This window comes from Thamnophis elegans, chromosome 4, assembly GCF_009769535.1.
Source record: "Thamnophis elegans isolate rThaEle1 chromosome 4, rThaEle1.pri, whole genome shotgun sequence".
NCBI lineage: Eukaryota > Metazoa > Chordata > Lepidosauria > Squamata > Colubridae > Thamnophis > Thamnophis elegans.
Window position 1 is genome coordinate 142,444,380 of NC_045544.1, and position 20,383 is coordinate 142,464,762.

The following is a 20,383-nucleotide window of genomic DNA, read 5'->3' on the forward strand; positions in this document are numbered from 1 at the left end:
TGTTTATTCCTCCGATGGAGCCACTTGTAAATTCCGGGGAGAATCCATCTCTCCGCATGTGACAGAACCAGCGCAGGGCCATTAATCCGGCTTCGGAGGAGGGGGAGGCAGACCCAGCAGGGCAGGGGAGAAGACTGGACAGTGGGTGTCCCCACCCACCGGGACCTTCCCTCCTGGCCAAAGCTGGCCTCGGGCACCCCCAGATTGTGAAACCCCCCATCCCAGCCCACATCCCCCTAGCAGAGCTCACAGCTGCCTGGAGGGACGAAGGGCAGGGAGGCCGCCTGCCTAGCCGGCTCAGCTGTGGAGGATCAGGGCCGCGGGGGGGGGGGGGGAGCTGCTATGGGCACAGGAGGAGCCCCCCACCCAGCCTGCAGAGCAGACCTTCCCCAGGAACTGCAGCTCTGCCTCCGTCCCGGTGTTGGTGCCCCTTTCCCAGGCGGCCACGGGTCCTCCACCTGACCTCGGGAAGGAAGCGATGGCCGCTGCCAAGCTTTCTCGCTGGGAGGCCCAACAGCTCAGCCAGTGCAGCCGGAGAGCAGGGCCGCTTGAAGGCCTCCTGTGGTCCCTCGCGTGGGGGTTGCCGTCTCTCTTCTGCAAAGGGGGGATGTTCTTAGGCGTTACCTTGGAGGCTACTTGCCCCAGCCAGCTCCCTTGGCCCCCCCGGCTCCCCTTTCAACCCCCTCCATCGTCCCTCCCCCCCCCGCATCTGCGGAAGGAGCGAAAGGGGGCCGGGCGTAGCTTGCAGCCGCCGCCACAGGCGGGCCTGGCTTGGGCAGCAGAAGTTGTTTTCCAAGCCGCAAACGTGTTTGTGCAAAACATCAACAAGAGGGAGAAGCTCCCGCTGCTTTCGGGTCTGCCGCTAATTCAGCGAGTTCGAAGACGGGAAGAGAGTCCGGAGGCTCCGCTGCCCCCGCCGCTCCTTCCGTCGGCAAAGCAGCAGCCCCAGGTGCCCCAGCCCGGACCCCCGCGTGCCAGCCCCCCCGCCCCCCCTCCCGGGCACGACCGGCAGCGGCTGCTCTGCCTTCCCCCTCCCTGGCAGCCCAGCTCCCCCCGCCGGCCGTGAGCGGCGCCTGCCGGCCTTTCTCGGGCTCCGGAACGGCTCCCCCCCCCACGAGAGGCAGCGCAGATCCTGCGTTCTGCTTAAAAAGCCCCCGGAGGGAGACTCGGCGGGCGTTGAGATTGCCTGGCAGCCCCGCTGCATGGAGAGGCTGCACGGCCCTAACTGCGCTTTTGGGCTGGCCGGTGCTTCGATTCCTCCTCGCTCTCCTCCGTGGGCTTTGAAGATTGAAACCAGCTGCTTTCTCTCCAATAACAGCCCCCCCCCCCCCGCATGCGCTGCAAAGGGGGAGCTGCTGGCGGCGGCGGGGGGGCCCCTCAAAACTGCCTGTTGGTTTAATAGTGCTGCTGCTTGAAACACACACACACACACACACACACACACACACACACACACACACACACACACACACACACACACACACACGGCATACCCACCCAAAGAATGGGGAGCAGCCGCTCCACTGACAGTTCAAGATCCTGGTGCCCCAAGGCAGCCAGCAGATGCCAGTCAGAAGGTGGTATCTGCTTCCCTGCCTCCCCCCCCCCCCCCCCCCCGTTCTCCCTGCCCCCCCTCCCCTGCTGAGGAGGGGCTGGGCCTTTGCACCAGAGCAGCTCCTTTCAATGGTTTCTGAAGGGAAGGGGCTCCTCCCTCCCTCCCTCCCTCCTTCCCTCCAGCTGTTGCGGCAGGTGAGGCCTGGAGTCACCTGAGCCTCCCCCAGGAGCACCAGGCCCAAGCTGGTTATACCAAGACAACACCGGATGCCAGGAAAAGGAGGCAGACCATTCCCCCCCCCCAGGTTCTAGGCCTGGGTCGGGCTGCCTGTCAGGTGGGCCAGAAGGAGACCCTGCGGAGGGAGGCCCACAGAGCAGGGAGGGGCTGCCCAGAGATAGAGGCCCCAAGCAGCCTGGCTAGTCAGAGCAGAGCTGGACCCTTCAGGCTGAGGGCTCGGCCGATCCCAGGGAAAGAGGCCTGGACGGTGGTCGGAGCCCTACAGCATCTCCCCCTGGCACAGCCCTTGCCCGCTGCTGTGTTTGAGTTTGAGTTTATTAACATTTATAGGCCGCCCTTTTCCCTGAGGGGACTCAGGGCGGCTCACATAAAATCAGGAAGGGAAATACAAACAATAACGTAGACACACATAAGTAAAAATAATGGGCAACATTCATTCATCCTTCGGGAGGGGTGGCTATCTTTGTCCCCAGGCCTGACGGGCTAGCCAGGTCTTAAGGGCTGTGCGGAAGGCCTGGACGGTGGTGAGAGTACGAATCTCCACGGGGAGCTCGTTCCAAAGGGTCGGAGCTACTACTGAAAAGGCTCTCCTCCGTGTAGTTGCCAGCTGGCACTGGCTGGCAGATGGAATTTGGAGGAGGCCCAATCTATGAGATCTAATTGGTCGCAGGGAGGTAATTGGCAGAAGGCGGTCTCTCAAGTACGCGGATCCACTACCATGGAGGGCTTTATGGGTGACTAGTAGCACCTTGAAGCGCACCTGGAGATCGACAGGTAGCCAGCGCAGCTCGCGGAGGATAGGTGTTATGTGGGTGAACCGAGGTGCACCCACGATCACTCGCGCGGCCGCGTTCTGGACTAGCTGAAGTTGCCGGATGCTCTTCAAGGGCAGCCCCATGTAGAGCACGTTGCAGTATTCCAGCCTAGAGGTCACAAGGGCCCGAGTGACTGTTGTGAGAGCCTCCCAGTTCAGGTAGGGTCGCAACTGGCGCACCAGGTGAACCTGGGCAAATGCCCTCCTGGTCACAGCCGTCAGGTGGTGGTCAAAGGATAGCTGTGGATCCAGGAGGACTCCCAAGTTGCGAACCCTCTCTGAGGGGTGTAGAATTTGAGCCCCCCAGCCTGATTGATGGAATATTGGTCGAATCTTTGGGAGGGAAGCACAACAGCCACTCGGTCTTTTCTGGGTTGAGTACAAGCTTGTTAGCCCTCATCCAGTCCATAACGGCCTCAAGGCCTCGGTTCATCACGTCTGCCGCTTCATTGAGTTGGCACGGGGCGGACAGATACAACTGGGTATCGTCCGCATATTGATGGTATCTTATCCCGTGCCTGCGGATGATCTCTCCCAGCGGTTTCATGTAAATGTTGAATAGTAGGGGGGATAAGACCGAACCCTGAGGCACCCCATATGTTAGGGGCCTAGGGGTCGATCTCTGCCCCCCCACTAACACCGACTGCGACCTGTCCGAGAGGTAGGAGGAGAACCACCGCAACACGGTGCCTCCCACTCCCACCTCCCGCAGTCGTCGCAGAAGGATACCATGGTCGCTTGGCGGCCCTCCAGGTGGAGCCTGTGGCCGGAGCCCCCAGGGCCTGGGGGTGGGGGCAGCAGCAAGAGGCAGCAGCTTTGAAGCTGGCCCTGGGAAGGCCCCCCCCGGAGGACCCTGGGCTGGGAGTTGGGAAGCAGCTTCCCTTTGCGGTGGGCCTGGGGCGCTCCTGGCAGTCGGCTTGTGCCCAGAGCCAGGCTTGAGGGGCAGGTGGGGGAAGCCCCACTCAGATTTATACAGATTTCCCAGGCTGGGATTGGTCAGCCTTCCTGCCCCCCCCCTTCGTTTCCTTCCTTCTCTCCCCCCTCCCTATAATGAACAGAATTTGTGGAGTTTTTCTTAAGTTGGAAGAGCCTCCCTAAAGAAGGTGGGTGGGCACCCACTCTGCCCCGCTACTCCGGCCTCTTCCCATGGACAGTTCTGGGGGGCCCAGTTATTCCCAGGACCCTCTAGGGGGCTGGTGTCTGCCTATCCCAGGAGATGCCACCCACTTTGGGCTGCTCTGGGTCCCTCCATCTAAGGGGCCCCAGGGGACCAGCCCTCTTGGCAGCAGCCCCCCCCCCTCCTTCCCCCAGCCAGACAGCCTGGATCTTAAATACCCATTTCCCCGCCTTCCTGTCTGTCAGGATAGGTTGAGTGGGCCCTTTGGGAGGGGTCCTTTGGGGCTTTGGATGGGGAGCTATGTGGCCCCAGGCCGAGAGGGAAGGACAACTGGGTCTCGAACATCTCTATTGTTTTGACTGGCTGCCCAGCTATACAATAATTGGGGGAAGGGCAGCCATACAAATAAAATAAAACCAGATCATTCAACCAATGATAGAAACAGATCAACATTTTAAATCAGAGCTGTACTTGTTTTCGAACTTTTAATTGCTTCCTTTGTGTTCTGTTATTTTATTATTTGCTTTCTTATGATTTTTAGTGTTTTAATGGATGCTGTAAATGAATGAAAACTCTTACATTTTTTATAGCATTTTTATTTATTTTCTTAAATAATACTCATTAGAAACATGCAAAACTAGCAACTCAAACTGACTGCGTGTGTAATAAAATAACAAATTAGATATGAAAAAAGACGGAGAGTACAAGTGGGGGGAAAGGAAATTCTACTTTAATCTACTTTCTTACAATACCAAAAGTCTTGTAACAGCGTTAACAGCAGCTTTTCATTCCATTTTTTAACAACAAATTGCATCACCCTAAAGCAGGGGTGTCCAACCTTGGCAATTTTAGCACCCGTGGACTTCAACTCCCAGAATTCCCCAAGCAGCACAGCTGGCTGAGCAAAGGGGGGGGGCTCCGGGGTGCTGCCCTCCAAGTAACCAAGGTGAGACTCTCCTCCAGGAACTGGGGTGAGTCTGAGTCTGAAGGAGGGGGGAGGGGGGATTCTGCAGCTGTGCCAGCTCTCGTGCCCGTTTGCTTGAGGTCATCTCAGTTGGCAATGGAGCCCCCCCCCCCAAACGGACAGTCTGGACACTTCATCCTGCCCTTCTGGGGGCAGCCTCAGAGGTAGTGTGGGAGTTCATGGCCACCGTGCAGCCACGTGGGCCTGGGTCAGGTTTGGGGGGCTGTGAGCAACAGGGCCACACGAGGAGCTTGGCTTTTGTCTCGGAAGATGGGAGGGGATGTGGGATCTTGAGGTCTGTGGAGAAAACACTTTCTGGTGACTCCAGAGCTTCTGTAGCCCCCCCCCCCCACACACACAGCAGAGACCAAGGCTATTGGACTTCCCTCCTCCCAGGCCCCTAATGGACCATTAAGACCTGGCTCTTGCCCAAGGCTCTTCCTGTGCCCAATTCTGCCCTTCCCCAGCAGCCTCTCTCTCTCTCTCTCTCTTTCTCACAGGTTGCCCCCTGGCCTCCGCTGCCCCTTGGCAACAGCTGCCCCAGGCAGAGGAGTTTGCTGTGGGACTCAAAGGGTGCCTTGCTAAACCCTCCCAGGTCCTCTCTCCCCCCAGGGTGACCTGGTCCTGCTGCCACCCACCCACCCACCCATGGTGGAAGAGGGTCCCTGCCTCCCCCTTTCCTTTGCCCTTTCAGGGGACCACCCCCCCTCCCTCCCCTGCTCCCAGGGCGGAGGCTAATGGAGGGTTTCTCGGTGCTCCATTATGCGTGAATCAGACTGTCTGAACGGGCGAATTGATCGGCTGCCTGCGCCTCTCGCCTCTCGCTGGCCAGCCTGGGTGATTGGATTAGACGCGCCTAATGGCTGCTGTGGCCGGCTGTGGCCGGGCTGAGGGGGGCTGCCAGGGCCAGGCTGCACTTGTGTCGGCCACAGGAGGGAAGGGGTTGTTCTCAAGGGCTGGCGGGGTCTCTCGGATGCCCGAGTGGGGAGCTGGAGGCCTCTTGGACACAGAGTGGCCCATCCAGGCACCAGGCCAGGGGGGGGGAAAGTGGCGAAAGGCTTCCTTGGCTGGGGGACCAGGGGGTGCCCCACGTCTGTGCCAGGAGGGGCTTCCAGCAGATGTCACGGTTTGCCCCTTGTTTCCCAGGAGGATGGGATTGGAGGGAGAAGGCCAAGCTGGTAGTACTTTCCCTTTCTTTTGTTTATTAATTACATTTATTTGCCGCTGGAGCGACTTCGGCAGCTGGGCTGGGACCAGGTTGCCCGCATCAGTCAGCGTTTGCCAGAGGGTGGGGGGGGGGCAGGTTCTGCTCCAGCCAGATGTGAAGCCTGGATGCGTTCCCGGGAGGGGGGGTTCTATTAACACGCCCCAAACCGCCGCCCTGGGTGTGGTGTTGCACCCACATGTGCCCACAGCCCTTGCCCCGGTGCCCCTGCTGAGGAGGAGGCTTCACGGCCTCACTGCCCCCTTCCTTCTCCATTGGCCAGAGCCCCAGCCGCCCGCCGAGCCCCTCAGGGACCTGCGGCTGCTGCCACGTGAGGAGGAGCGGCCCAGAGGCAGGCGAGGGAGCCGGTGCCTTGGGTAGCCTCCCCCGCTAATGCCGGCTTAAGGCCGCGTTTGCATACATGAGCCGCCGCAAAGCGCCCGCGAAGGACCGAGCACAAAGGAGCCGCGCACTTCAAGGGAAGAGCCGGGGAGCCGCAGACGTTGCGCGGGGGATCAAGGCTATCAGCGGCCGTCAGGCGGGCAGCGAGCAGCAGCAGCCCCCACCCCCCACCTCCAGGCGCCTCTGCTTGGCCCGCCGCCACCGCCTCGGGTGGGAAGAGAGGGCCGCCAGCGCAGCGCTTCTAAGGCTGCGGCGCCTTTGGAGCCCGGCCGGAGAGGGGGGGAGCCGTTGGGCTTCTAATGAGCAGCGCCCCGCCTGTCTCTCCGCCCCGGAGCCCCTGCCTCGCTTTCCCCACTAGCCTCTCCGTCCGCTGGAGCTGAGCGGAGCAGCACAGGGATTAGGGCCGAGAGCAGACAAAGCTGGGTTCCGTCTCAGGGCTTGGTGGGGTGACCTTGTTGGCATTTCTATCAAGACCCCCTTGCGCAGCCACCAATTCGGGCAGGGATTCGGAGAGTGGGAGGGAGACCACCACAGCCAAAGTTGGGGCTGCCGTTGTTCCTGCAGGAGCCCCTCCTGGGCTTTTCGGGGTGGGGGAGAGCAGGTCGCACGTGGCCCACTCAAGGCTGGGGAGGGGAGCCAGGGGTGCCAATCTGGCAGAGAAAGGGGTAGAGCAGGAATGCCCTCCCAGGGTGCCAGATGCTGGGCCCCCATATTGGGAGGGAGGGGGGAAGAAGGCCCTCCACGCAAGGGAAGGAAGACGGCTGAGGCTCCCAAGGGGCTGAGGGGCCCCAACCCCACTGTTCCTTGGAGGGTGGGCGGGAGGCCCAGGTGCCAGCCCCACTTCTAAGCTTTTGAGTGACAGCAGGCCCTTCCCCCCCAAAGGTGGGGCAGAAGGAGCTTTGGGGGAGGGGAGGGTGTTGAAGGGGCTTCTTCATGTGAGGACCTTCAGTCTGCCCTGTTTTGGGTGGGGAAAGGGGGTCACCCAGCTGAAATGCAGCTCCAGCCAGATGCTCGAGCACAGGGCTTTATGCATTGGGGGTGGGGGGCTTTAAGGACATTTGCACTACAAAACCAAGCTCCAGCGTTTGCACCTCCTCCCCCTCCCCCTCCTCAGCTGACCCCCAGGACAGAGGAGCAATTGCTGGAGGCTCTGGGCTCCTTCCTGAGGCACCTGCCTAGGTGAGCCTTGGCACAGAACCAGGCTGCCTGCCTTTGCCCGCCGAGGCTGGTCCCTCCTGGCCGCTGTTCTCTCAGGAGAGGCCGGCTTCTGCCGGGGCCTCTCCTGCAATGAGAGAGAGGCCACCTGTCGTGGCAGGTAAACAAGGATGGCAAAGCAGCAGCAGCAGCAGCTCACGTTTGCAGGGCCACCATGGCAACCTTGGGCCTGCCCCAAGTCATCCAGGGCCTGGCACATGCCAGGTGTCACACGCCGCACCTGTTTGTCTCAGGGCCGTTGCGATGCCATCGGGGAGCAGAGGGCACTACTGCCGGTGTGCCAGGGGCAGATGGCTCTCTGGTGGCTTCTGGACTGGCTTGTGCTTCCTCCCTTCCCCGCTCAGAGGCACCCAGGCGGGCCTGGATGGGCTCCAGAAGGAGCTTGGGGTGCCCTCCAGGCTCTAGGGGATTTTGCCGGTGCCTGCAATTGCCCTACGCTGCAGGCTCTCCCTGGGCATCGGACCAAAGCGTCCCCTGGTTTCCCAAGACCCTTCAGGAGAGTCCGGATGCCTGGAACACTCTGAACGTTAGAATGAACCGAATGATCGGCCGTTTCGTTCTTTCTGCTGCTGTTGTGTTGCCTGGGGGGGTCACCCGGTGGCCCCTTTCAAGGTGCCCACCGGCTGTTGCTGGGGGGGGGAGTCCCAGGGGCAGGGGGAGGAGATGGAGCTGCTCGATGGAGCCGGGATCAGGGGGGGGGGCTTTGAGGAATATAACCTGGCCACCTTTAGAGACCCCCACTCACTCCTGACCTGTGGAGGGGGCTGAGGGGGGGGGCTGGGTAGCTCCATGCCACAGTGGCCGCTTTGCTGGAAGGGGGAGATTTCTGCCTGACTTGTAGAGCCATTCATGGCCTCCTGGAGAAGCCGTTGCTTGACCCGAAGAACCCTGGAGAGTTGGCTCCGTTCTCCCTCTCCCTTTCCCAGGGAAGCCGTCAGGAAGGTGGCTTAGCTCTTTGGGTGGGCCAGAAAGAGAAGCCGGAGCCCAAGTGCCCCTCCCCTGAGCAGCTTCTGCAGAGGCCGGACTGGCTCCTTCCCTCTCACCTCCACCTTCCTTGGGTCCTGGCCCTGAAGGCACCAGGGGCTGCCCTCTAGCTGGGCTCTGGCCTTGCTTCCCTGAGAGACCCTCACCCAGGGAAGATCTGACTTTGTGTGGCCACAAGCCGTTGGGCAAGGATTGACCACCCTAACCATTCCCAGCCTCCCCCCTCCGCCTCCCCAGCCAGAGGGTCCATGCCTTGGACGGGGGGGGGGGATTCTGAAAAAAGAAAACCCATCCTCCACCGCAGCCCCACCGGCCCTTCTGTTGCCCAGGCGAGGAGGGAGTGGGCTTCCTGCCAGGGAAAGGAGGAATCGGAGGCTGGGACGAGCAGGCCTCGCCCCTCCCCTGCAGGCCGGGCACTTGGTGTGGCACCTGGAGTGGTTCCCCTGGCGCTCATCCGTCTGGCTTAGGGAAAGGACCCTGGGGAGCCCCTGGGCTGGGCAGCCTGCAATATTATGCCTGTCCAGTATTGATTTTCCCTATTATTACACTTCAGATTTATGGCCGGCTTTAAAATTGCAATAAGTGGCGAGCTGAGAGGTGGGTGAGCCGGGGGGGGGGAAGTTGCTCCCTTTTGTCCTTGACAATGGCCTCCCCTCCCCTTCCGCTTGCTAGGAGGGGGCTGGACACAGAGAGCAGGGGCGGGAAGACCCCCTCCCTTACCTTCTCCCCCCCTAGGCAAGAAGAGCGGTCTGCATTCTCTCTCCTGCAGCCCCTTCCTCAGTCAATGCTCTCCTCGGGGGCTGCTGGGACGAACAGGCTGGTTCCTTCCTTCATCTCTTCCTTTATGCCTGCGGAATTTATGCCCACCGTGGCCGAAAGAGACTCCTGGCAGCTTACAGGCGTTCAGAGCGAGAAAAAAAGGAGGCATTTAAATTGAATCAGAAAGGAAAATAGAACCAGAGGCCGGATCCTAACTTCCATAAAACCAGGATCTTGGGGTGCCCGTCATACCCCTGCTGGCTTCCTAAAAGCCAAACCTCCAGGGAGCCCAGTTTGGCCAGGAGGGGGCCTTGCATGCCCATCCGTGCCAAACTGCGGTTTGCAATCCCCGTTTCCTGGCTGCCCTTGAAGAGTGGATGGGCCAAGGGGGCACCTGACCTAGAGGTCTGAGGCCTGAGCAGAGACCCTCCGAGGCTCCTCAAGGGCTCCCCAGTGGTGCCCCTCAGCTGGCTGCCCTCCGCTCACACCCACCTGCCCGTGCTGACGAGGGGATGGGCAGCTACCCAACCGCAAAGGGGAGCCCCCTCCCCTCCCACCAAGGTCTCTGGGTTATCGAGGGGAGGCGGTGCAAGTGGTGAAGGGGAGCATTCTGCCCTGGGCAGCAAAGGCAGTGCCACCTTGGAGGTCAGGAGGGCTGTTAAGCCACAGCTTGCCTGGCCGAATTGGGCAAAGACCAAATTATCTCATGATTTTTATGCTCCAGACTGGCCGGGTGATTACCAGAGGATGGGGAACAGCTGTCGCTCCATCAGAAAGCCTAATTCCAAACAGCTGGCCTGCTGGCTCTCCGCGGTGCCCACCCTGTATGGCCAGGCTGGCTGGGTGGTTCTACAGCCAGCCTGGGAGGAAGCCAGCCCCTCCCTCTCCGCCAGCCCCGGGCCCAAAGCTGAGCTGGAAAACCCACTCAGGCAGGGGAGGGGGCTGTAAAGGAGCTGCCTGGCCTGCTTTCCTGAGGGAGGGGGTGGGGAAGGTCTGCCTTCCAGCTCCCCCCCCCCAGCAACCTTAGGACTGCCTTATTCCCCAAACGTTTATCCCAACCGCTTCCAGTCAAGGCCTCCATGGGAGTTTAGCCTTCCTCACTCGGAAACAGGTTCCACCCACAGAGAAACGTGTGTGTGTGTGGGGGGGGGGTCTTGGGCTGGAAGGGCTGGTCCTGTTGATGCTTTTGTGTGCACATCCCCCCCAGCCAAGCCCCCTCCCTAGACAGGGCCCTCTCTAGTTCATCGGTGGCCCCCATGGCTCCCTCTCCCCCCCTTCATCTTCCGTCTGGAACTGCCTGGGAAGGGCTGTGAAAGGGGCACCCCGAGGGCATCCCAACCTCTCACTCCCCGTCCTTTGACTTGGAGTCCTTGAGGGAGAACTGGGGGGGGGGGAGGAGGGAATGCTGGGCTGTGGCCAGTTCAAACCGGTTTGGGTGAACTGGTAGTTGCAACCTGAAGGTGGCAGATGGTGTGTGCTGACACTTTCGGTGCCGGGCGAACCGGTTGTTAATGTGTGTTCTGCCAATCTCCGGTGGGGGTGGGGGTGGCACAGCCCCTTCTGGGAAAGGCTGCCCTGCTGGAGGCAGCAATAAACACACGGCCGCCGCGTGGAGGGCAGTAACCAAGGTTGTAGGACTCCAGCGACCGATTCGTGGGGGCTTCTCCCGGGTGGAGGGGGGACTCACATCCACGGCCGAAGGGCCGAAGGGGCTCCTGGTGGGCTCAATTCAGGAAGCTCCGGGGCAGCCCCCGCCCTCGCCCAGCTGCCCAGATAAGCGCTCCCCACGGCGGGCCAGTAAGTCCGGCCAGGCAGGAGCCACACGGCCAGGGCTCCTCAGTGCCCACCTGGAGGGGCCGCCAGAGAGCCTGGGGGAGCCACGTGAGCCGCTTTCTGGCTGAGATGACAAGGACCTCCAGGCAGGCGTCCCCCGAAGTGCCCGGGGGGGGGCGTGTCTGCCTTCGTACGAGCCGGGTCCCCTCCCTGCTGCTGTGCTGCCCACCTGAGTTGCTGCTCGACTAAAAGACGGAGGTGCCGCGGGGTTGACCATCCCTTGCGGACCTCAGTGCTGGGAGCAGCCAGGTGCCTGGTGTCCAGCCGTGAGGCAGTTCAGGGAAGAGGCAGCGCAGGGAGCCCCCCCCCCCCCCCGGCCTCCATGCAGCCTGTCAAGGGAGGAGGAGGGGTGGGAGGGAGCCCAGTCCGGCGGTGCAGAATCTGCAGGGTTAAGAAAAGGGGGGATTCGTGTGAAACCCAAAGCAAGGATACATCCCCCCCCAAAAAAAATAATATTTGAACAATTCTGCTCTGCATTGTGTTGGGACCAAGAAGTCAGAGAGCCTGGCCTTCTGGGCATTGTAGTCCCAGCCTTGGGACAAGAGCAAGGGGCACCTGGGGGCTTCCTGATCGGTTCGCTTTCCACCCCAGAGAATCAAGAGGGGGCTGGTCTTAGGGAGCAGCGGAGGAGGCCGAGGGTATCCCACCTGCCCCCCAGCTCCCTTGTGCTCCCACCGTAAGTGAATATTTAATGGGGGGATTAAAAACCAAATGGCAATTAAAGGTCTTTTGCAGTCGGATGCTATAGCAACCTTGGTGCCACTTGGCAAAGGGCAGGGCATTAATATTTCAGAGAATAAATAATAGATTATGATGGGGGGGGGATGACTAGCCTTGATCCTGCTCTTCTTCCGCAGAATTCGGGAATAGGGTGGCTGGGAGGGCGGCAGCTGGTGTGGGGCTGAGGGAGGAGTGGGGGCACCAGGGCTGGCTAAAGCCCTCTCTGCTGGGCTCAGAAATGAATGCCCAGGAGGCCAAAGGAGCAGGTGGCTAGTGCAAGTCCCTTTCGGATGGCCAGGGAGAAACACACAGACACAGACACACAGACCCAGGTTACCAGGATCAGGCCTTGATCCACCCTGGGATCGGGAGGTGCCTCTGTCCGGCTTTAGGGCACAGGAGAGGCAGGGACTGCCCAGGCCGCCACCCCTTTCAGGACGGGGGGGGGGACCGGCAGGGCTTGGGGTGGTGGTGGTGGTGGTGCGTGTGTCCGTGTCCGCTCTGCTGACCCTCTGGCCCTTCTCCCCCTTGCAGGGCGATGCCTGGAGCTCTGCCTGTTCCTGCTGGGCCTGGCGATCCCGGCCTTTGAGGGCTGCCCCAGCGACTGCGTCTGCTACCCCTCGCCCATGACGGTCAGCTGCCAGTCGCACAACTTCCTGACCATCCCGGAGGGGATCCCGGCGGACAGCGAGCGCATCTTCCTGCAGAACAACCAGATCTCCCTGCTGCTGCGCGGACACTTCAGCCCCTCCATGGTCACCCTCTGGATCTACTCCAACAACCTGACCTTCATCGACCCCGAAGCCTTCCGTGGCTTTGGCCGCCTGGAGGAGCTGGACCTGGGCGACAACCGGCACCTGCGGGAGCTGTCGGCCGAGACCTTCCAGGGGCTGGTCCACCTCCACGCGCTGCACCTGTACAAGTGCGGCCTGAGCTCCCTGCCCAGCGGGCTCTTCCGGGGCCTGCACAACCTGCAGTACCTCTACCTGCAGGACAACCAGCTGGGCTACCTGCAGGAGGACCTCTTTGTGGACCTGGCCAACCTGAGCCACCTCTTCCTGCACGGCAACCAGCTGCGCAGCCTCCAGCCCCACTCCTTCCGGGGCCTGCTGGGCCTGGACCGGCTGCTGCTGCACCAGAACCGGCTGCAGAGCGTCCACCGGCTGGCCTTCCACGACCTGCGCCAGCTGACCCTGCTCTTCCTCTTCAACAACAGCCTCGCCGAACTGCAGGGGGAGGCCCTGGCGCCCCTGGCCGCCCTGGGGTACCTGCGCCTGAACGGGAACCCCTGGCGCTGCGACTGCCGGGCCCGCTCGCTCTGGGACTGGCTGCGCCGCTTCCGGGGCTCCAGCTCCTCCGTCCCCTGCGAGGCCCCCCAGCACTTCCACGGCCGGGACCTGAAGGAGCTGCCGGCCGACGCCTTCCGGGGGTGCTCCGCCTCGGAATCCCTGCACCAGACCCACGGGCCCCGGCTGCCCCCCAGGGACCACCCGCCCCTCCTCTCTTCCACGGAGCAGGGGGAGGGCGCACCGGGGGGCCACGGCATCCAGTCGGGGCAGCACCCCGGGTCCCGGAAGCCCCTGAAGAACTGCACCAAGAGCCGCAACCGGAGCAGCCGGCCGGCCTCCCTGGGGCCCTGGAAGAGCACCGAGGAGGCGCAGGACCTGAAGCACCAGCCCAACCTGGGCCTGCTGCCCAAGCCGAAGGGCAAGTGCCACCGGGCCCCCGTGCCGCCCCCCAGCGGAGTCCAGCAGGCCGCGGGAGGGGGGCGGAGCTCAGGGGGCCGGGCCACACTGACCCTCCGTGCTGCCGTTCTCGTCTGGACCCTGGCCTGGGTGGTGGTGATCTTCCGCTGACCGGTCCCGCCTGGAGCCATGCTGACTCTCTGCTCCTGAGCACCAGGGCGTACTCTTGTTCCCTCCGAGGAGGGTCTGGCCGTGGGCCGTCAGTCCATGGCTAACCAGGCGTGGGACTGCTCCGTTGGGACTGCCCTGCGCCCTGGGTACGAGTGGCGTGAGGGGTTAGGAGCCCTGCCAGCCCCCTCCTGGTGCCCCAGCTGAGCTCCCACAAAAGGCAAGGACATACCTGCCCCTCCCCAGCCGGCCTGGAGGGGCCCATCCTGAGCAGGGCGGCAGGCTCTGCCCCTCCCTCGCTTGTCCAGTCTCGGCCAGAGGAGACCCAGAGGAGACCCTGCCCAGCCTCCCCTCTGGACCAGCCGGAAGGACGCCAGCTGCTCTTTCGGCCCCAGTAGGACCCCCATCTCCCCCTTGCTCAGGATGCATCCTCAGCCCTGGCAGGAAAGACCAGCCAGCAGCCAGAGCCTCCCAGCCCACAGAGAGCCAGGCGGGCGGGCTGGCTGGGCCGAGGGGGCACCTGCAGAGACTCTTGAGTGAAAGGTGTGTCCGTTCTTTTGTAACCTCTGTGTTCACGCATAAAGTAAAACCGGTGCACAGGATCCCTCCCTCCCTCCGTGGCCAACGTCTCTTGCGTGATACTCCGGGACAGCAGGGATGAAGCCAGGAGCTCAGAAACCGGGGGTGGAGGGGTGGGGGGAGACCTGCTTCAGCACCTGGCTCTTCCTCTGGCTAAGTCGTGTGGGGGAGGAGAGGTGGGAACCTCCCGACTGGGGCTCAGAGCCCCCCCAGGCACAAAATGGCCTCTGTGCTTCTGCCTCCCTGGGCAAGGAGCGCTTGACCGTCTCTTGGGGACAAAAGTCGGCCGGGGGGGGGGGAGGAGGAAGGGACCCCTTGGGGAGGTCTGGAATTATTCACCACCTGGATTCTGGGAGGAGGAAGAGGAGGGTCTTGAGCTCCTGCAGGGGGGCGGTGAGGGCTGGGCCTGCCTGTGAGTGGCTGGGGGCCTTTAGGAATACTGCTCTGGGGAGCCTTCTTGGATGGGCAATAAAGGGGGGGACAGAAGGCCTCTGAATTGCAGGCAGCTGCGCAGGAGCACCGAGAAGCCGGCAGGTCAAGACAAGCCAGGTCCAATTTTGGGGAGTGGTTGGGCCTGCTTGGCACACCTCCTCTGAGGACCCCCCCCCCATCCTTTCTCTTAGCACTGGATGCTTCCCAAGCCCCCCCACCCCACCCCACCCCGGCAAAAGGGACTCTCACCACCAGAGGGAGCAAAGCATCTGCCTGAATTAGCCATGGGGGGGGGGCTCCCCATCCTGCACTGCTGAGGAAGGGGCTCTCCCCCTTCCAGCAGCTTCAGCCCACCTGTTTCCACACAAGGTGGAGACAAAGAGGGAGGGAGGGAGGGAGGAGGATCATGCAGGGGGCCGGACAGCCTCATAACTGGAGCACCAGGAAGGCAGCAGGAAGTGAGCAGAGGAAGCTGCAGAGAAAAAAGCTTGGGGGTCCCAACCTTCTAATGGTTAGGAAGAAATACTTCTTAGGGGGGACCATGTTTATCACAATGATCCTGGGGTGCCTGCCTTACAAGAAAGGAGCCCCCCCAAATGGGAAAGAATTTGGGGGGCGCGAGGCAGGAAATGCCTCTGGATTCATCTGGCTGGGCAGGTCCTTGTCCCCTCCCCCCCTTGGCATTATTTCTGTTTTTTATCCTTAACCCCATGGGTCTTTCAGGGGGGCAACAAAACTCTGAAGCCGCTGGGGGATGGGAAGAGCCTGGGGAGTGGGGCTTCCCTAGACTGCTGCCTGTGGTGCAGACTGCTTCTCCTTGGGCTAGACAGGATGGCCGGGGTGGGGTGGGGTGGGGGAGGGTCTTTGCCAGGGCTCAGGAGGGTTGATTGGGGTCTGATGGGATTAGGCAAAAAGAGGAAGTATCCAGAAGACCCTGTGGGTGTGTCTGTGTGTGCATATGAGTTGTGGAGTTTGCCTTTTGTTTATTTGGGTTTATTTTTTCCACTACAAACACCTGGTCTGCTGTGAGGAATTAATCTCTGCCAACGTGTGTTGAGGAGGGTGCTTATTATACCCGCTCTTTCCATGGGGAGAAGGAGGGGGATTCCTCTGCTGACCTGGGAGGTATTCCATGCACGCCACCCATGGCTGGATTCTGGAGTCCCACCTGAACTCAGCATTCTGAGTATTTGGTCTGCAGAGAAAAGCAGGTGGGATGTCTGGTGTTGTAATATAGTTGCAGAGCCACAGTCTGGTTGTGGAAAAGGATATTTGTGGAGGGAGGGAGGGGGAAGGCTGTGCCTGGCGTGTGTGTGTGTGTGTGTGTGTGTGTGTGAGGGGAGTGTGTGTGTGAGGGGAGTGTGTGTGTGTGTGTGTGTGTGTGTGTGTGTGTGTGTAGGTTCCAGCTTTGGTCTCTTTATCCTGCAAACTCACTCTTGTCTCCCTATAGATTTGGGTTCTGCTGAACTGTGGCTGGTTCAGAGCAGTTAAGCAGAACCTGCAGCTCATGATGGATTGTTCCAGAATCATAGCTTTAGAAGGGACTTTATCTAGAGAAATAACCAGCCAGCCATGGGAGTTGAAGTCCACAAGTTGACCAGGTTAAGAGACACGGGACAAGGGGATCCTTCTGGGCCCTTCCAACTTTATCATTCATGACTGGCTGGGGAATCCTGGGAATTGAAGTCCACAGTTTGCCAAGTTTGGAGACCCCGATCGAGATCCTGCTCAGAGTAGGATCTGCTAAAGCCTTTGGAATTCCTACTTGCAATCTTATAGTGAAAGGAATCCACACACACTCCCCACCCCCCCCCGCAAGGTTGCCTTGTCCACAGCGCCTGCAGTCCAGGTGGTCCTCTTAGAGCAGTGTTTTTCAACCTTGGCAACTTGAAGATGTCCGGACTTCAACTCCCAGAATTCCCCAGCAGTGGTTAGGACAGTGTTTTTCAACCTTGGCAACTTGAAGATGTCCGGACTTCAACTCCCAGAATTCCCCAGCAGTGGTTAGGACAGTGTTTCTCAACCTTGGCAACTTGAAGATGTCCGGACTTCAACTCCCAGAATTCCCCAGCCAGCATTCGCTGGCTGGGGAATTCTGGGAGTTGAAGTCCGGACATCTTCAAGTTGCCAAGGTTGAGAAACACTGTCTTAGAGGATCCAGCCTTGTGGGGCAACGCAGAATAAGCCCTCTCTCTTCCCTGGAGGAGAGCCCCCCCGAAAGGCTGCTGGAGTGTCTCCCCTGGGCCTTTGCAGGCTAAAGGTACCGGGCTCCTTTCCTTGTTCCTCTAAGAATGTGGGGACTTCTGTTCTCTGGATTCTCCTCGTTTTGGCCTTTTCGGCAGCTTCGTCCCATTGCTGGCTCTGGCTGGACTGGCCAGGACTCCCGCATCTCTTTCGCCACCCAGGCTGCCTTCACCCTGGGATTCTCAGGATTTCCTGCCAGACGCGGGGGAGTTTCACCCTCCCGCTCTTGGCCCAGAGAATGGGCTGCAAATGGGTGCTTTTTAAACAATGGCCGGGGAAAACATAGACGCCTTGTCAAAGAAAAGGAAAAACGAATAAAAAGGAAGGCTGCTTGGTGAATGTGAAGTGAATAAAAGCGAGGGACCCTGGATGGCCCCAAAAGGCTTCAGCCCAAAGGGGCCCCCCAGGTATCCACACAGGCGCTTTCCCGTTTTCTCCTGGCCTCTCGTGTTTCGGCCCCTCTACCCCTCTGTCTCGTTGCCTTGGAGGACGGGCATTGCCCACAAGTGACTGCCTGTGTAACATGGTTGGCCTGGGGTGACAATTCGGTTCCCGGTTCCTCTGAGTCAGGTCCCTTGGCTGCCCTGGTAAAGCCCCTGCTCTCCTCCCGATGTTTCCGGCAGCCCCCAAGCGTTCCTTCGTTTATTTCCAAGATTTATCTAGTTGCCCAACTCTGGGCGCCTCCCACTCAAAAGGAGAAAAGTCATATTAAAAGAATAAAAAATAAACACATTAAAAACAAAAGAAAAAAAAATGGCAGCAAGTCATACTTCTGATTTCCAGTCAACCCCAACCCCCCCCTCTCCTTTCCCTGTGGAGAAATCGAGAGGGCTCCCTCACTGGACAGGTTCAGCACCTGCTCACCTGGGGGGGGGCACACTTGGAGCAACTCTCCCAGCCTTTGCCCTGCCCGCCATTCCCCCTGGGCAGGAGGAGGAGAACCAGGCAGGGAGAATCTGCCAGGAGGGCGCCTTTCCTGCAGGAAGAAGCCAGGCTGGTCTGCCTGGGAGGGGATGGCCTGGCCTTGCAGCAACCAGTCCAGAGGTGCCCCCCCTCCGCTGATGCATCAGGGCCTCTGCGCCAAAGAGCGGAGAGCCCCCCCCCTCCGAGAGCCTCCTGGCTGGGAATCTCCCTGTGCCCAATGGGGAAGAGGACAGGCAGGCCACGAGTGGGCCTGGTCCAAGGTGGTCTTCTGGGACTCCCAGAGCCACTGGGGTGGCCGGTCACTTGGCCTGAAGCCCCCTTCGGCTCCTATCTTTTTTTAAAATATATATATTTTTAATTTTTGTTCTCTATATACAATTATAGGTATACATTCACATAGTTATTATTCTTTTTTTACATTCATGGTTCTTACACATTTGTCATTCCATTTATAGAATTATAAGATTCAATTTGGGTTGCTTTGTTTACCATCCCTCACCACCTTTTTCTCCCTTTCTTTTCTCCCTCCCTCCCTTCTCTACCTCCTTCCTTCCTCCTTTCCCTTCTTCCCTTACCTCTCCCCCTCCTCCTCTTCCTCTGTCCCTTCCTACCCTCTCTCCTTCTCTCCTTCTCCCTTCCATCTTCCTCTCCTCCTTTCTATCTTCCTTCCCTTCTCTTCCTTTCCTCCTTTCTCTCCCTCTCTCCTCTACTTTCTTCTTTCCTCGTCTCCTTTCCCTTCCTTCTTCCCTTACCTCTCCCCTCCTCCTATCTTCCTCTTTCCCTTCCTACCCTCTCCTCCCTTCCCTCTTCCTCTCCTCACCTCTCTCTTCCTTCCCTCCTTTTCATCTCATTTCCTCTCCTCCTCTCTACCTTTCTTTCTCTATTGTTGCAGGGGTCTCTTCCAGCTGTTGACCCTCCCTGGGTGGGACCGAAGGGAGGAGATGCCCAGTCAAGGGAGGGAGGGAGGGAGGGGGTCCTGTGGGGCTGCAGGGGCTCTAGCTCGGATAAAGCTGTGGGGTCCTGGCTGCTCCCGGAGTTTGGTGGTTTTCTTGCAGACCTTTCATTACCATACTAGGCAACATCAACAGTGCTCTGACTCCTTCGCCGCAGGGCTGCCTCCTCCTCCTCATTGGGCCCCGCGGACGGATGAGTCACGGGCGAGGCGGGCGCTCTTTGTCCCGCAGCGCTCCAAGTAGACGCCGCCCGCCGCTCGCTTCCCTTGGCCAAGCAGCACCGGAGGACGCGCCGAGGCCCCGTGGGGTCGGGCGGCGGGGCTGGGCTGGGCTGTCCGCTTGCCCGACTGGGGGCGGTCAGGGTGGGGCGTGTCTGTGTAATTTGGGGCGGCGTCCTTCATTGTAAAGAGGCCCAATTTCCCAACGGAGGCGGCCGGGGAGGCAGGCAGCAGAAGCGGGGCATCGTCTTGTGCCCGGCGCGACCCGACCGAGCGGTTGCTGCAGGTAGTCGGGGCGCGGCCAGGAGAGCCGCTGGGGTCGCCCTCGCCGGACTCCCGCTGGAAACCTCCGCCTCTCGGGCCCAAGGTCGCCGCCAGCGAGTCCCTGCCTCTCCGCCCGCCAGGCGCCTTTTCCCGACCGGAGAGCCTCCGACGTCGCGGGCTGCAACGGGGCTCAGAGAAACCCGGGGGGGGGAGCGCATGGCGACCCCCGACCCCCCCGTGGCGCCCCTGTTCGGGATGCCGTGCCGGCCGCCTCCCGCGCCAGCCGATAAATCCCCTTCCTTTCCCGGGGCTGTTTGTCATTTTAATGGGATGCTGTAAAATACGGCCTAATGCAACACGCAAAAAAGTGATGCATTTTATTAGGGCAATATTGGCGGCATCTTTTAATGGGAAGCTTGAGAGAGACGGATGAGCTCATTAGCCGCCCGGCGGGCGAGGGACGGGACCCCCCCCGGCCGCCCCCCGCCAAGATACTCGGCCCCGCGGGGGGCCCGGGAAAGCTCCTCCGCCCTCGGTAGGAGCCGCGCCCGCCTTGGGGCTGCGCTCGGCGGGTTGAAGCGGCGGCTGAGCCGGAGGGGATGGCCTGCCAGGGCGGGGGCTCGGACGGCTGCTCGTGCTGTGCCCGCGGTGCCTCCCCGCGCTGCAGCCCCGCTTAGGGCTCCGCTCCGGCCGGGCTCCTGCGGCGGAGCTGCGCCCTTGTGAGGCTCGGCCGGGAGGCTGTAAGGGGGCCGTGGAAAGCGGACCTGCATCCTCACCCCCCCCCCCCTTTCTCCCCTTTGCGGAGTTGGGGCCGAGCCTCGGTGGCTGCGGAGGTTTCCGCCGTCGCCATGGCTGCACTGCCTCCCCGCCCAGGCGCGCTCCGGCTCGGGGCAGAGCGGGGCCTTTCCGAAGAGGAAAGCCGCTCCCCCCGCAGGGTCCGCCCGAGCAGCGGTGGGGAAGCGGGGATCCTCCCCCCCCACTTCGGGGCGACAGAAGGGCTCCAGCCGTGGCTCGGCCGAGGCGCAGCAGCCCCCTCCCTCTCTCGGCTGGCTCCCCTCCCGCCCAGCCCCAGAAAGCGGGGCCGAGCCTGGAGCACAAGAGGCGGAGGTGGC

General features: G+C 61.1%; 1 protein-coding gene across 1 annotated transcript; it reads left to right on the forward strand.

Moving 5' to 3' along the window:
* Window positions 1-12,042: 12,042 nt before the first annotated feature.
* Window positions 12,043-14,226, forward strand: RTN4RL1 (reticulon 4 receptor like 1). Its single transcript, XM_032216160.1, has 2 exons — window positions 12,043-12,070; window positions 12,339-14,226. The coding sequence occupies exons 1-2, from the start codon at window positions 12,043-12,045 to the stop codon at window positions 13,658-13,660; spliced, it is 1,350 nt and encodes a 449-aa protein (XP_032072051.1). The 3' UTR covers window positions 13,661-14,226.
* Window positions 14,227-20,383: the final 6,157 nt, after the last annotated feature.